Source organism: Bubalus kerabau, chromosome 8, assembly GCF_029407905.1.
Source record: "Bubalus kerabau isolate K-KA32 ecotype Philippines breed swamp buffalo chromosome 8, PCC_UOA_SB_1v2, whole genome shotgun sequence".
NCBI classification, from domain to species: Eukaryota; Metazoa; Chordata; class Mammalia; order Artiodactyla; family Bovidae; genus Bubalus; species Bubalus kerabau.
Genome location: NC_073631.1, coordinates 51755557 through 51770662, shown reverse-complemented (window position 1 = coordinate 51770662; position 15106 = coordinate 51755557). Strand labels below are relative to the sequence as shown.

General features: G+C 39.2%; 1 protein-coding gene across 1 annotated transcript in view; it reads right to left on the bottom strand.

The window, feature by feature from the left end:
* Positions 1-9622: 9622 nt before the first annotated feature.
* SLC26A4 (solute carrier family 26 member 4) overlaps positions 9623-15106 on the bottom strand; it is a 59061-nt gene continuing 53577 nt past the window's right edge. The window contains exons 20-21 of the mRNA XM_055590260.1: positions 13427-13510; positions 9623-11611 (exon numbers count right to left, since the gene is read on the bottom strand). Of these exons, the coding sequence (XP_055446235.1) occupies positions 11588-11611; positions 13427-13510 (108 nt within the window). The 3' untranslated portion in view covers positions 9623-11587. The remainder of the gene's footprint in view (positions 11612-13426; positions 13511-15106) is intronic.

Genomic DNA, 15106 nt, shown 5'->3' with positions numbered 1-15106 from the left:
TCTCACATACATTCTGTCTTCCATCAAAAGTTTGGAAGTCCTATGGAAAGAGAAAAGTGTAATAATAAGAAGTGTGGTAATAAGGCAATGTGCATGTATTGTGGCCCCAAAACTAAGCATTTGATCCATAATAATTATTAAAGCAGTTGTCCAAAATAGTTACAGGTCAAAATGTGTTCTGGTTTTTGATTCCCAGACTCCAGGAGACTCTGATGCAGTGTATCAAATCTCGACCATTTGAAAGACAATTCTCTTTTCATTTAGCATCTTGTAATCGCTATCCTCTCCTTTCTTCCCTTTGCAGCCACAGTTCTAGGAAGAGCAGTCTCCCTGTCTCCCCTTCCTCTCCTTTCTATGCCCTCCCTGCAATCAGACCATTTTGCCAACACCCAATTGCAAATGCCCCCACGCAGGTTACCAGTGAAATTCCTCATGTCAAGATCTTTGGGTGGTTTTTGGCGCTGATCTAAGAAATCCAGCTGCAATATTTGATTGCAGCTGTTAGCATTTATCCAGTAATTACCTAGCACCTGCTATGCATTTGACACTGTTCTAAGCACTGATATATAGCTAGATAAGGCTCTGTCTTAAGGATGCAGCCAGGTTAGAACATTCATCAGAGATATCAGGCCCCAGGCTTGGGCAAGTGAGCCCCACTATTTAGATGAATAGGACTGCAAGCTCTGATAAATGTGCCCACTTTGACTCACTTCTCTGCTTTGCATTGCAATCTACCTTCCAGACCACTTGCTCAAATATTATTTTCATCATATTATTTTTAATATTCCTTTTATTTATGTATTTATTTGGCTGTGTCTGGTATTAGTTGTGGCACACTGGATGTTTCTTGCAGCCTGTGAACTCTTAATTGCAGGATCTAGTTTCCTGACCAGGAACTGAAGCCTCCTTTCCCCCCACCCCTGCATCAGGACCATGGAGTCTTGAGCCACTGAACCACCAGAGAAGTCCCTCATCATATTCTTAACAACTCTCCTATCAACATAGCATCTTAAAATTGCTGAAAATATGATATTTTAGGAGGAAGTAATCACTCCTTAAAGAGATCCCTTTGCCCCTTCCCCCATGTAATGACACAGTGAAAAGGCACCTTCTATGAGCCGGGAAGTGAGCCCTCACCAGACACTGACTCTGCCAGAGCCATGATCTTTGACTTCCCGGTCTCCAGAACTGTGAGAAATGAATGTGTGTTGTTTACAAGTTACTGAGTTTTTGGAGTTTTTGTGACAGCAGCCCAAAAACTAAGACAAGCACCTATGGCACAGGGAGAGCTGCTTTACATAGTATGGACAAAGAAGGCCTCTTTGAGAAGATGCCATTTAAGCTGAAACATAAAAGTTGCGAAAGAGTTAATCTTTAGAAGACCCTGGGAGGAAGCCTCCAGGCAGAGGGGACAGTAAGTGCAAAGGCACCGCAGAGCTTGGAATGTTGGGAGACTGAAAGGAGAGCCATTTGCCTAGAGGTTTGTGAGGACAGTGGCTGGAGAGGGGGCCTTGTTTCATCAGAGGGGAGATCTCACCGAAGCACGTTTAAGAGCTAACAGAATGGATTCAGTAAACAGAGGAATCGAGGTACAGAAGGGATGGGGCTCCATCATGAAAGTGGAAGCATGTGCTTTGATAAGAGCAGAAATGTGCATACTTTGTAAAGGCTTTAGTCTCCTTTCCAGACCCCCCTTTAATTTTCACTGTCAGCAGGATTCTATCCATGACTGTCTCCCAGTTATCCTCTCTAAATCTTCCTTGTGTAGACACTCTCATGCCTACACCACTCTCATGGACTTCTCATATCCAACTGTAGGTAGATATATTTTAATCTCTCAAATTATAGCTCCAGCCCAGGCCTGTCCTCTGACCGGATTTAGCTGCTTATTTGACATTTCCACTTGGATAGAGGTATCTTTAATGTATGCAGAATACATTGGGATTCTTGAGTGGGTGGGATTCTTCTCCATACTCAAAACACAGCACACTGCAGAGGGTCGTTGGTGCTCATTGAGGACCCAAGTTCCACCTCTTCTCTGACCTCTACCCCCATTCTTCGATACAGATCTTTGAAGTGTTTTTATGCTTATGTAAGATACAATAGTAAGCATTACTAGACTCACCAGCACTTCTGGCTCTCCTTCTTTTCCTAGACATCATATTTATTTATATAAATGGATTATGTTTATCTACCTCCTTGAAGGTAGGCTTAGCTCCAGCTCTTATGTTAGCCACTGAAATGTGGTTGAAAATTACATGTGCTGCTTCCGGGTGGAAAATATTTAAGATTAGGCATTCAATTCTCCTTGCTTTTTTTCCCCTCTTCTTTGTTTTAAGGTTATCATTTGTTGAGATAAAGATACCTAAGATTAAAGCAATTTGGAATGCTGAGCCATCACGTGGAAGAAAATTGCCCAAAGAGTCATTTGGGCATGCAGCAAACTTTGAGCAAGAAGGAAAACAATAAAAAAAGAAAGAAAGAAAAAAAAAAACAGGCCCTTTGTTATATAAGTCACTGAGGTTTTGCTTTTTTAGTTCTCATGTGTGTGTACCTGTCTGTATTTTGGGGTTACTACGTATAATATGACATACCTTGACTGATTAAAAAAAAATGTTAAGAAAATTCATTGTTTAAGGCAAATCTCTTCTAGCCACTACTTCAACTAGCTGGGCACTCCTAAGCCTCTTTTAACTAGAAATTCTGGAGCTGCCAGTGCTCCCAAACTGTCCATCCTCAACTCTCCCCAATTTGTTATCATCACCATCTACTTTGTCATTCAGTCCTAAATCCAAAAACACAGATCAGCTTAATTCCTCCCTGTTCCTCACTCCTACAGTCTGATCACCAGATTTTTTTACGTCTGTCTCAGATTTGTCCCAGACATCTGCAATAGCTTTCTTCCTATTCCCGTGTCTAGTCTTAGCATATATAATACCTTCAAAATCAGAAGTGAACAAAGGGTCTACAAAGCTTCTTCCTCCTGCCCTTGCCCCCAGTCACCCCTAGTCCCTCCTCCTGAAGGCAACCAGGATGACCAGATCCTGTGTATTCCTTGAGAGATACTCTCTGCACATGGAAACAAACAATTCACCCAGAGTAATCTTCTGAAAACAAAGCTGGCCATCCCTTTCCCAGCTGAAAGCCTTCCATTTACAAACTCTTGAGTATCTAGGACCTTCCTCCATCCTGCCAATCTTTTGGTCCCAAATGACTGCCTCTCAGCTGAGATTAATCCTGCCTCAGGGCTTTTCTTGACCTGTTCCCTCCGCATGGACAGTTTTCCCCCAGGTCTGTGCTTGCTAGTTCCTTCCTCAAGCATTACCTCCCTGGAGAGCACACACACCCTTCCCAAGCCAGTCATCCCCCATGACAGAAGGCCCTTTGTGTGTCGCCTTCAAGCCTCTACCACAAGTAAAATTCTCAGCCTCTATTTACCAGGCTCTTGGCCTGTTTATCAACCATCTCCCACATTAGACTTTAGCCCAGGAGGATAGAGATGGGCTCGATTTTGTTGCTCACTGAATGTCTACCCAGCTTCTAGTTCCGTACATGTCACAGAAAAGGCACTTGATGAATAAAGAGCTGATGGAAAAGCTACTACCCTGAACAAAATAAAGGAAGATGAAACTAAAAAGAAAGTAGCCTTAGCTCTTTAAGCCGGCAGATCAGGCCTGCATGCCGTTTCTCCTCCAGATCTTCATCCTGAGCATCTTCTCACTGAGTGGCTGGCTGTATCTGTGGTTGGGCCACCACTCAGTGTAGAGGAGAGGTGGTGAGGGAATAAGAAAGCAGGCTTCATCCCCACAGCTTGCAAGCCTTTGCTTTTTCCGGAGCAGGTAACAGTTAGCGCAGAGTACTCGTTTGCACCCTTGTATTTCGTCACAGACATTTAACAACTGCTTTAAACAGAAATATTAAGCAATCACTTCCTCCTTTGTTTTAGGGACCAAAAGTTCTTTTTTTTTTTTAAGGAAAAAAAAAGGTAAAACCAGAAAAGACAGGGACTCCTGCATAGAAACAGCAACATGTTTATGAAGAAACGTTGACTCCTCAATCTCAAATCAGTATCCACTTCTGCTTTAAATGCTTTAATATAGCACATACCTTCCTAATCATAAAAGTGATGCCTCATATCATTGTAGATGATAGAATTCTGAAATTGTCTTTAAAAATCCCTAAGCTTAATCCTTCATCTGTTACTCTGTCGTTGGAAACCAACAACAAAAGCTTCATTCATCTCTACTTTAATCACCTTCTGAATTTATTTCTAGGTATCCAGGTCAGCTGATTGGATTAGCTAGGTAATGTAACCCAGCCATTTTGCTTTTATCTCTTACCAGAGTGGAGGATAGATAAAATCCAAGCTTCTTAATGTGGCATACAAGGTCCCTCGTAATCTGGCCCCAGTCCACCTCTCAGCCTTATTTCTCACCACTTCCTTGCTTTAACCACTTAACTGGGAGCTTACTGGTGAAAGGGCATGGGCACACCAGTTGTTCTACTGGTCCAGACCGCTCCTATTCACCTGAATACTTCTGTGCCGGGGAATCAAAGGATGCCCAGGCCTCCTTTTGTATATGGTGTAAGCTTGGAGGAGTGGGTTAAAGAATCCTGAAGTGCTATACTCACCATGAATTGTTGAGCTCAGAAGTGAATTCACCTGGAAGGGGTCGGGCTGACTACTCTGATCAACACACAGAGGTCAGGACTCATCCTCAGGTGTGTAGCAATGCCACCGAGTTCACAGGTCTCTTGAAGAGAGCTGCAATGAACTGAATGTGTCCCTCTCCCAAATTCAGATGTTGAAACTGCAGCCCCAGAGTGATGGTATTTGGAGGTGGGACACTTGAGGGGTAGTTAGGTCAGGAGAGTGGAGCCCTCATGATGCAATTAGTGTCTTCCAAGTAGGGAACTAACTATGTGAGGACACAGCAAGAAGACAACCCCCTGAGTGTCCTCTGTAAACCAGGAAGAGGGCATTCATTGACCGTGCTGGCACAAGATCTCAGACTTCTAGCTTCCAGAACTGTGAGAAATAGAAATAAACATTTGTTGTTTAAGCCACTCCATCTATGGTAATTTGTTATAGTAGCCTGAACTGAGTAGGACAAGAACCATACCTGTTCTCCATACTGAAGGGCCTCTGCCAACTTGTAGTACTGGTTGGTCAAGGACTTGTATCCTTCTTTTACATCCAAAGGGTGATTTTCACATGCTCCTCCTGTATGGCCCAGAGCTCCTCCATCCTGGGATAGTCACGAGTGAAAATGGAGACAACTTCAAGCACATTAAAAGTGGAATATTTGGTGATTGATGTATCCTGGCCACAGGAAGTGTATTATCAGAGGTGCTCCTCCAACTCAGAATGTCCTTGTTCAGCCTGGAGTGGTTGGATGTGGAGAGGTGTATCTGTCCTTTTTTTCAAGGCCCTTCAGAAGGAATTGTGTGTTCATGATACAGCTATGCATCTTGATTGCAATGGTGTGTACGTGGAGCTATGTGTGTGCATGCATGCTCAGACACTTCAGTCATGTCCCACTCTTGGCAACCTCATGGACTTTAGCCCATGAGGCTCCTCTGTCCCTGGGATTCTCCAGGCAAGTGTACTAGGGTGGGTTGCCATACCCTCCTCCAGAGGATCTTCCCGACATAGGGATCGAACCCACATTTCCTGCAGGTCCTGCATTGACAGGCAGGTTCTCTACCACTAGCGCCACCTGGGAAGCCCCACATGAAGTTATACTTGGGATAAAATTGCATAGAGCTATACACACACACACACACACACACAGTGACATGTGATAAGCTCTATGGTTTGTACCAATGTCAATTTCCTGGGTTCTGTATTGTACTGTAATTGTGCAAGATGTTAACATTGGAAGAGGCTGGGTGAAGGGTGCAAAGGAACCTTGCTGTACATGTCTTTGCAAATTCCTGCAAATCTATAATCATTTCAAAATAAAAGGCTCTGTTTTTTTGTTTTTTTTTTTTTTTTAACGTAATGGGGAGGGATTCAGAATACTGGAGCACTTGGTCTAAAACAGTGAAGTGGGTTGGATCTTGTGCAAAAATGTTTCCTCTGTGTCTAGGCCTAAAGATGTTCCTGAAGAAAGGGATGAAGTGGGCTACCTTAGAATATTTAAAATTAGTATAAAGTCTAGATAGGTCTTCAGCTTCTTGGAGCTCTGTGAGAATACTAGTGAATCCCCAGCTGCTTTTCTGAAGACCTGTATGGAGAGCAGGCAGACAGGCAGATGAGTTGCTTAGACCACAGGAACAGGCCAGAAAGCCCAGGACTTCCCTGGTGGTTCAGTGGTTAAGACTCTTTGCTTTCAATGCAGGGGATACAAGTTGATCCCTAGTCGGGGAACCAAGATCCCAAGTGCCATGTAGTGCAGCCAAAAAAAAAAAAAGAAAGAAAAGAAAAAAAGAAAAAGCTGTTAGTCCAAAAAGAAAAATACACAAATGAGTTGGGTCAATGACTCCCTCGAGTATTAAATGATAATAAACATCTGAGGTGCTCAATTTCTTTAGTCATCAGACAAATGCAAATTAAAAACACAGTGTGATCCTAATACACAACCACAAGAATAGGTCAGATGAAAAAGACACACAAACCAAGTGTAGACAAAAACATGTAGCAACTGAAACTCTCATATATGATGAAAGTGTGAGTCGATGCAATCACTTTGGAAAATAGTCTGCCGTAGATACCTATTGCAGTGTCTACTGAAGTAGAACATATGTATTGTTGTTGTTGTGGCTTAGTCACTGAGTCGTATCCAACTCTTTTGCAACCCCGTGGACTGCAGCCCTTCTGGCTCCTCTGTCCCTGGGATTTCCCGGGCAAGAACATTGGAGTGGGTTGCCCTTTCTTTCTCTAGGAGATCTTCCCAACCCAGGGATCGAACCCACATCTCCTGCACTGGCAGGCAGGTTCTTTAGCACCGAGCCACCAGGGAAGCCCTGAACATAACCATATGACACAGCAACTCTGCTCCTAGGTGTACACTTCATAGACTAGTCTGCATATATTTACCAAAAAAATTTAACAATGTTCTCAGCAGCACTACTCATGAAAGCTAAAAACTGGAAACAACCCAACTATTCATAAACAGTAGAAGAGATAAATAAGTGGTGGTAAATTTATACAATGGAATGTGCTGTACTGTACTTAATCTCTCAGTCATATCCATCTCTTTGCGACCCCATGGACTGTAGCCCTCCAGGCTCCTCTGTCCACGGGGATTCTCCAGGCAAGAATACTGGAGTGGGTTGCCATGCCCTCCTCCAGGGGATCTTCCCAACTCAGGGATCGAACCCAGGTCCCTTGCATTGCCGGCAGATTCTTTACCATCTGAGCCATCAGGGAATCCCAGACGAATACCGTTTAACAATGAGAATTAATGAAGATTGTTATATACAATAACATGGATGAATCTTATATTTGTAATATTGAGTGCAAGAAGACAGACACAAAAGAGAAAGGGAAACAATCTTATGATTTTGATAGAAATCTTTCCATTTTGATTCCATTTACATGAAATTCAAAGAACAAGTGTTAGAAGTCAGGACGGTAATTATCTATTGAGGCAATTACTGGGAGAGAGCATGAGAGGACATCTGGGGAGCTGGCTATTTCCTGCTCCTTGATCTGGGTGCTGGCTGCACTGGTGTGCTTATTTTGTGAAAATTCATGCAGTACACTAGGCTTTGCATCATTTTGATGTGTATTCATACCAGAAAGAAAAGTTTGCTTAAAATAATGAAAATCATTGCACAGAACAAGCTGGAAATATTTGAGTAAGAATTATAAGATTGAACTGAGATATTTATGTGACATTGTTTATTGCATCAATAAGTCTTTTACAAAAAGAAATTACACCCAAAACAAATAGAAGTAGAGCTATGAAGAATACATCAAAATGATGACTGATAAGAATACTGAACCACTGCACAGCACAAGAAACCAGTGACAAAATATACTTGCAAATTATATGATCCACTGGAGTTATTATTAAAAATACATAAACAGGTCATACAATGCAATATCAAAAAAACAAACAACCCAATCAAAAAAAAAAAATTGGGCAGAAGGGCTTCTCTGGTGGTCCAGAGGTTATGAATCTGTCTGCAGTTACAGGGCACATGGGTTTGATCCCTGGTCCAGGAAGATCCCACATGCCATAGGGCAACTAAGCCCGTGGGCCACAGCTACTGAGCCCACGCATCACAATTACTGAAGCCCACATGCCTTAGAGCCTGTGCTCTGCAACAAGAGAAGTCACCACAGTGAGAAGTCTGTGCACCACAGCTGAAGAGTAACCCCACTCGTCGCAACTAGAGAAAGCCCCTGTACAGCAATAAAGACCCATTGCAGCCAAAAATAAAGGAGGAAAGGAAGGAAGAAAGAGAGTGAAAGGAAAGAAACAGGGGCCTAAAAGGTAAATTTTTTTTTTAATGTGTAGAAGACCCAAATAGACATTTTGTCTAACGAAAACATACAGATGATCAATAGGCACATGGAAAGATGCTCAGCATTGTTAATATCATCAGAGAAACGCAAATCAAAACTACAGTGAGATATCACCTCATACTTGTCAGAAGGACTATCATGAAAAAGACCACAAATAACAAATGTTGGTGAGGATGTGGAAAAAAGAGAACATTTTTACACTGCTGGTTGGAATGTAGATAAGTGCAGCCACTGTAGAAAGCATTATGGAGGCTCCTCCAAAAATTAAAATTAGAACTACTATATGACCCAGAAATTCCACTGCTGGGTATTTATCTGAAGAAAATGAAAATACTAATTCGAAAAGAATGTGCACCTCAATGTTCACAGGAGCATTATTTGTAATAACCAACATGTAGAAGTAACCTAAGTGTCCAAGAATAGATAAAGAAGACATGATATATATATATATATATATATATATATATATATATATATATAATGGAATATTAAAAAAGAATGAAAAAATGCCACTGGAGCAACATGGATAGACCTGTTAGGTATTGTGCTTAGTGAAATAAAGTCAAAGACAAAAACTGCATGTTATCACTTATACGTGGAATCTAAAAAATAAAGCAAACAAATGAATATAATGAAATAGAAGCAGACTCACAGATAAAGACAAAAAATTAGGGGTTACCAGTGGGGAGAGTAGCAAGGTAGGCAAGATAGCAGTGGGGACTTCTGAGGTAAAAACTACTGTGTATAAAATATATAAGCTTCAAAGGTATATTGCACAGCACAGGAAATATAGCCAATATTTTATAATTTTAAATGGAGTATATTCTATAAAAATTTTGAACCAGTTTATGATATACCCGAAACTAATATAATATTGTAAGTCAACTATATCACAATTTTAAAAAAAAGTACTGGCACACTTAAAATTTAGCATTTTTATTATATTTAATAGTTTCGTTCAGAAGGGACACATCAGAGTAGTTTAAAAGGTAACATTATTTTTCATTAAAAATATGTGCAAATATTTCCATATGTACATGATTTGACTTTTTCACTTGTTGTTGAAATTCATATACAATGGTAGAATCTTATCCTATAGGTTAAAAACATAACAAAAGCTTTAATTTCAAGTAAAATTTCTACTGAAAATATAGAATTAAAATTATGTTTACTATTCACAAGATGCATAAAGAGACAAAATTACTAGAGTGTGCTTGGGAAACAAGTCAAATAGACTATGGTCTTATATAGCCACAAATGGACCCAAGATCTTAAAAAACTCTAGCCTTTAAAATATAACTTTGGTATTTCCTTTGACTTAAAAAAAAAAAAAAAACAGAGCAGTGCATATTTCCTCTCTTGAACAGAGGTATTCATCCATTTTCTGCAAGACTATTACATTCAGTCTTTAGAGCTATGACTTGTTGCCATTATAGAAAAGTATTACTGTAAAAATGAGATAACATTACAATCCTGGTTATGTTTCTCACCTCAACTAGGTGAGAAATCTGTTCCCTATCAATTAAAGACAGTATAACTCATGAGCATCAAAGACTATTGTAACATCACAGGCTACTATAATTCACTGAAATTCTAACATGTAGTGGGGGTAGAAGGAAGAGAAGGATGCTTTTTAGTTAGCCAATTTGATCTGATCACTAATGACATTTCTTCAGAAGTAGATACAGACCTTATTTCTGATTATATTTAAGAAGAAAACTAGAGATAAGATACGCTGCCTTTAGATAGCCAAATGCCTTTAGGAACTCCACACATCTGTGCCAGAGATACAATACCATTCTCAGTCAAGTTAAGACATTATCTTAATTGAAAACCTGAGTATTTTTCTCTAGAAATGAAGTACAACTTCATTCAGTCCAGTGTAAAATTCATGCAACCAGTCCACAGGAACAAAGCCGATATATTATACACAATGCCTAGAAATATTTGGCCCTCAGAAAAGGTTAAGTAAAAATTTTTTGGCTTAACATATGGATTTTTAAAAACATATATTTTCAATGTATATATTCCAAACCAACTTTTTTCCTTTGATACTGAGCTCATTTAGAATGCTTTGTCTTTATATATATACACGTAAGCAGTTCACTTTTTAGATTTTTTGAAAGGTGTTTAGAATTTAGCTAAAGATCACTTCACGTACTTGTTAACATTTTAACAAAAAATATAAACTTGTTTTAGTCACCATGGTCTTATGAACATATTAAAATTGATTTTTGTTCAAAATAACACAATTTTTCTGTTAGATTTTAAATAGACCATACTTAAATATACTGTACACAATGCTCATTTCTATAAACTAGGGTAAATTAAACTGCATTTTTCAACTAAAGATAGTGTATCATATATTTTTACTGGATCTTATTTGTGAGCTTTGCTTTTTATATCAAAAAATAATATCAATAAACCACAATAATCTTATCACATCACTTCTCTGAGTCAATTCTATAGCTTTTAAATGAACATTTCCTTTATTCTAGTTACATATCTGGTCACATATAGTAATACTTCATTAACCAAATTTGTATTTTTAAAACTTTTTGGATGCATTTACCAAAAGGGATTTCTAAAGACCTTTACTGATAAGTACACTAATAATTCTATTTCGGCCTTTACTCACTGTGACATTACACTGTGATCAGAGCAGCTCATAGGTATCAAGGTCAATCAGAAATAGATTTACAGGATAATCGTTCCTGACTCACCTGCCCACAGAGACTGTTGGGTGACCCTTACCCCAGCTGCACCAGAAGCACACATGTACCCACATGAACACTCCTAGCAAATCTGTTGTAGGAGTAGCAGCATGGATCCCTCAGATCCTGCAAACTGCTAAACCCTCTTTGACCATGTTGCACATTTTAGAAGTAAAATACTCATTTTATAAATAAAGCCTAGAAACAATCTTTGTGCTTCTCTTTCAGTGGTTAAGAGGTTAAAAAAAAAAAGATTTTTAAAAGTCTACTGGAAAAAGAATGAGTGTTTCAAGTTCAAAGAAAATAGTCAATGCAGAAAATATTTGCATAGAATTACATGGTGGGGAAATTCTGCCACGCAGTCTTTGCTTAGAGTGACCTCCTGAGCTCAATTTCAGGAAGCAAGTCTTCGAATAGCCTGTGGAAGCAAGGGGGAAACAGTGTTGATGCAACAGAATTCTCCTTAAGTCTACCTAATCTTTTTTGCAAATATGTCTTTGTAGCATTGGTTGCTTACATTTACTCAGGTGTATAGCACCACAATGAAAGTAGGGTAAAAACTTAATTTTGTACCTCATCATATGCTAATTGGATGTAGTTTAAAAGCAATCATTACTATTTCTTGAGCACTTACTATGTACAAGACTGTTTTATTCCTTTACATGTACCCATTAACGGTTAAAACTCTGTAACGTTATTATTTCTATCTTACATGAAGAAACTAAAATGAGGTCAGGATAAGTAAATTGTCGCAGACTACTCAGATGGTAAGTTGCAGAATCAGGGCCAGCACTCAAGTCTGTTGGTCTAAAGTTCGGCCCCTTAAAACCACTCTGCTTTACAGTTTCCTTATCTACAGGAGCCCTACCTGAATGATGCTTTTATGTGGCATCAAAAATACTTCTATAGTGTGGCAACTTCTTAAGTTCCAATTGTGATATTTGAGTTTTCATTCAACTAACTTGTCCCTATAGCCTTAATCATAAACAGTAAGCTGGAAGGACTTCACAGCTTCATAATGACATTCCTGAGCTCATTAAGCCAATGGGCTAAAATGCAGAACCCCTGATTTTCACTCTATTTGGTGATTTCTTCCCTAAAAATCTTCTCTGCCTGTAATCTAGCAGAAAATACGTAGTTCTGCATTAAGGTCAAAACCAATTCTATAACTGTAAATGAGGTGCCTACTTAGACCACGGTTCATGTGAAAATGCTCAAGTCTTTAGTAGACCCCTGCTCAATAGAACAAAAAAAATTGATGTAGCTGTTATGAAAATAAACCCATTCTTAAGTCACTGTAATGTGAATATCTTGATGAGACCAAGGGACATCATAGTTGACCCTGTCTGGGATTTTGTATCCCCTTCTTGTTCAGGGAAGAACTAACAAATTTCTTAGCCGTGAGGAACAGTAAAGAAAACAGGAGTCTCACTCAGGGTAGAGTCTGTTATAAATATGAAAGCTGCTCTCAAATATTTAAGGACTGTTCAGAGAAGGCAACCAGAATGATCTCAGTCCACTGGATGATTCTTAGAGAAAGGGTGAATCTGGTTTGTAAGCACAGCTGACACCTGGAGACTTCCAGCTGGGTAGCAAACCCCCTTGAAAAGCTACTAGTTGCCAATGTCTAGAAACATTCACACAAAAGCTGAGAGAACATCCTTAGAGATGGGGTAGGAAGGATCTCTGCAGAGCTGAGGATGTGGGGCTACTTGATTTTGAAACATCTTTCAACTTGAATCCGTCTCTTTCTAAAACCATCATCAGTCAGAGGAAGAGGTTCCTTACTCTTCACATACAATTAAGTTGGCCAAAAAGTTCTTTTGGTTTTGTCCCTAAGAGCTGGCAAACTTGAACGAACTTTTTGGCCAACTCAATATTTCTGAGGCTTATGAAACTCCTGGCTTAAAAATTCCCTCCATTCATCTTTCTCCTATCCCACTGGCCTTAGGTCTCTGAAAGAGAAAGTGTGCAGAAGTTTAGGTATAAAATCAAGACAAATGTGTTGGCTGCTTCCAGTTGCTGATCACATCTGTAGGCTTGGAGCAAAAGGCACCTCCCCATCCCCTGGTACTTAATGTCTTCAATAGAGAATCCCTGTTTTCCATTTTACCCTCTTGGTATTTTCTTAAAATTATTTTCCCTGGATAGTTTTTATCAAATATTTTTAATACTACAAGTATTATTCTGTTTAATTCAAATTCTTTTCTTTGAACAAAAATACTGATCATACCTCATCTTGGACATCAAGTTCTTCTTCGATCATTTCTGCTTCCATTAATTCAAGAGGATCTTTACAGTCTTGGATGAGGGTGATCTTGACAAAGGAGAACACAGAGACTATTTATTAGAAGCCTAATAGCATCAACCTACCTGGTTCTTCACTGAAAATGATTTGCAGCTTGCCTGGTGCCTCTCATCTAAAATCCTTTTCAGCTTTCTTGATCTTTCATATTTCCCACTTAGAATTCTCCCTCCACCATTTTTTTCACATTCAAGTGTGAACTGGTATAGTTCATTGTCTAACCTCCTTTGCAACTCTCTTCCCCAACCTCTGAAGTGTACACTTAGCAAGTCATCCAGTCAGCCTAAATGATTCTGCAGTCAATGGTCCTTTTCTTTCAATAACCAAGCTAAGAGCACTTAGTAAAGCATTGAACATCCAGGGAACTCGAAGTGAAGGGCTCCTGACTGAAGACAATAAACAATCTCAAGTTGAATTGAATGGGAATTAATTTTATTGGAGATAGAAACCAACATCTATGGACCAAGTAGGTTATTGAGGAAAATTCTGCTTTTTAGCCATAATGTGTAATTTAATCTACACACAAAGGAAACCAGTAACAATCTGGACTTTGTCTTACCCATAAAGCATATTCCCAAAGCAACTCTAAATGTACATCAAGATAAGAGTAACATTTCATTTTAGCTACTTTTAATCTCACAAATAAAAAACTCAATTCTCTTTACACTATCCTGCTTTGTTGTTGTTACCTATGGGGAAAACAATAAGTCAATTTTCAGTTATATTAAAATTTTTTTTCATTAATTTATTTATTTGGGTACTGCTGCTGCTGCTGCTAAGTCGCTTCAGTCGTGTCCGACTCTGTGCAACCCCATAGACGGCAGCCCATCAGGTTCCACCATCCCTGGGATTACATTGGGTCTTAATTGTGGCTCACCAGCTTCTCTCTAGTTGCGGCACAAGGGCTCGGATGCCTCGTGGCATGCAGGAGCTTAGTTCCTCGACCAGGGATCAAACCCATATCCCCTGCATTAGAAGGTGGATTCCCAACCTCTAGACACATAGGAAGTCCTTAGACATTTTAAAAAATGTTTGCAGGTTTTCAAAGCTGAGCATCTTGAGTGTAGCACCTTTTTTTTTAATTTAAGATCCACATCTTGGTATTTAGAAGTAGTATTTTCTCCAACAGCATTAAGTAGAACAATCTTTCTACTAACAATAGGTGAATTGAATAATGTACTATTGTTTTCTAAATTAGTTTCACTTCAAACAGTAACTTTCAATCTACACTAAGAATCTACTTATCCTACTTTTAGAAAAAAAGGAAGCAATTTAAAATATAGTGGACTGTGTTATCAGAATGATTATTATTGTTGTCATTTTTATAGACATTTTAGTTTCCCAAATTCATGGTGAGACAGTCCATGAGAGATGACATTCTTGTATTAAGCAGTAGGCCCAGCCCAATGACGCACATCAGAATCCTCAACTGTCCTGGGTATTTTACAGGAAAAATGATAAAATAAGGAGGCCAGTGGGAAGTCAGGGTCTATCCTGTTTTTCGGAGAATAAACTCTAGGATGATTTGTGGTTTTCAATTTTTTTTTTTTTCCCCAGAGATCACTTATGACCTAATGAATCCTATTTAAAAACATTGATAGGAAATTT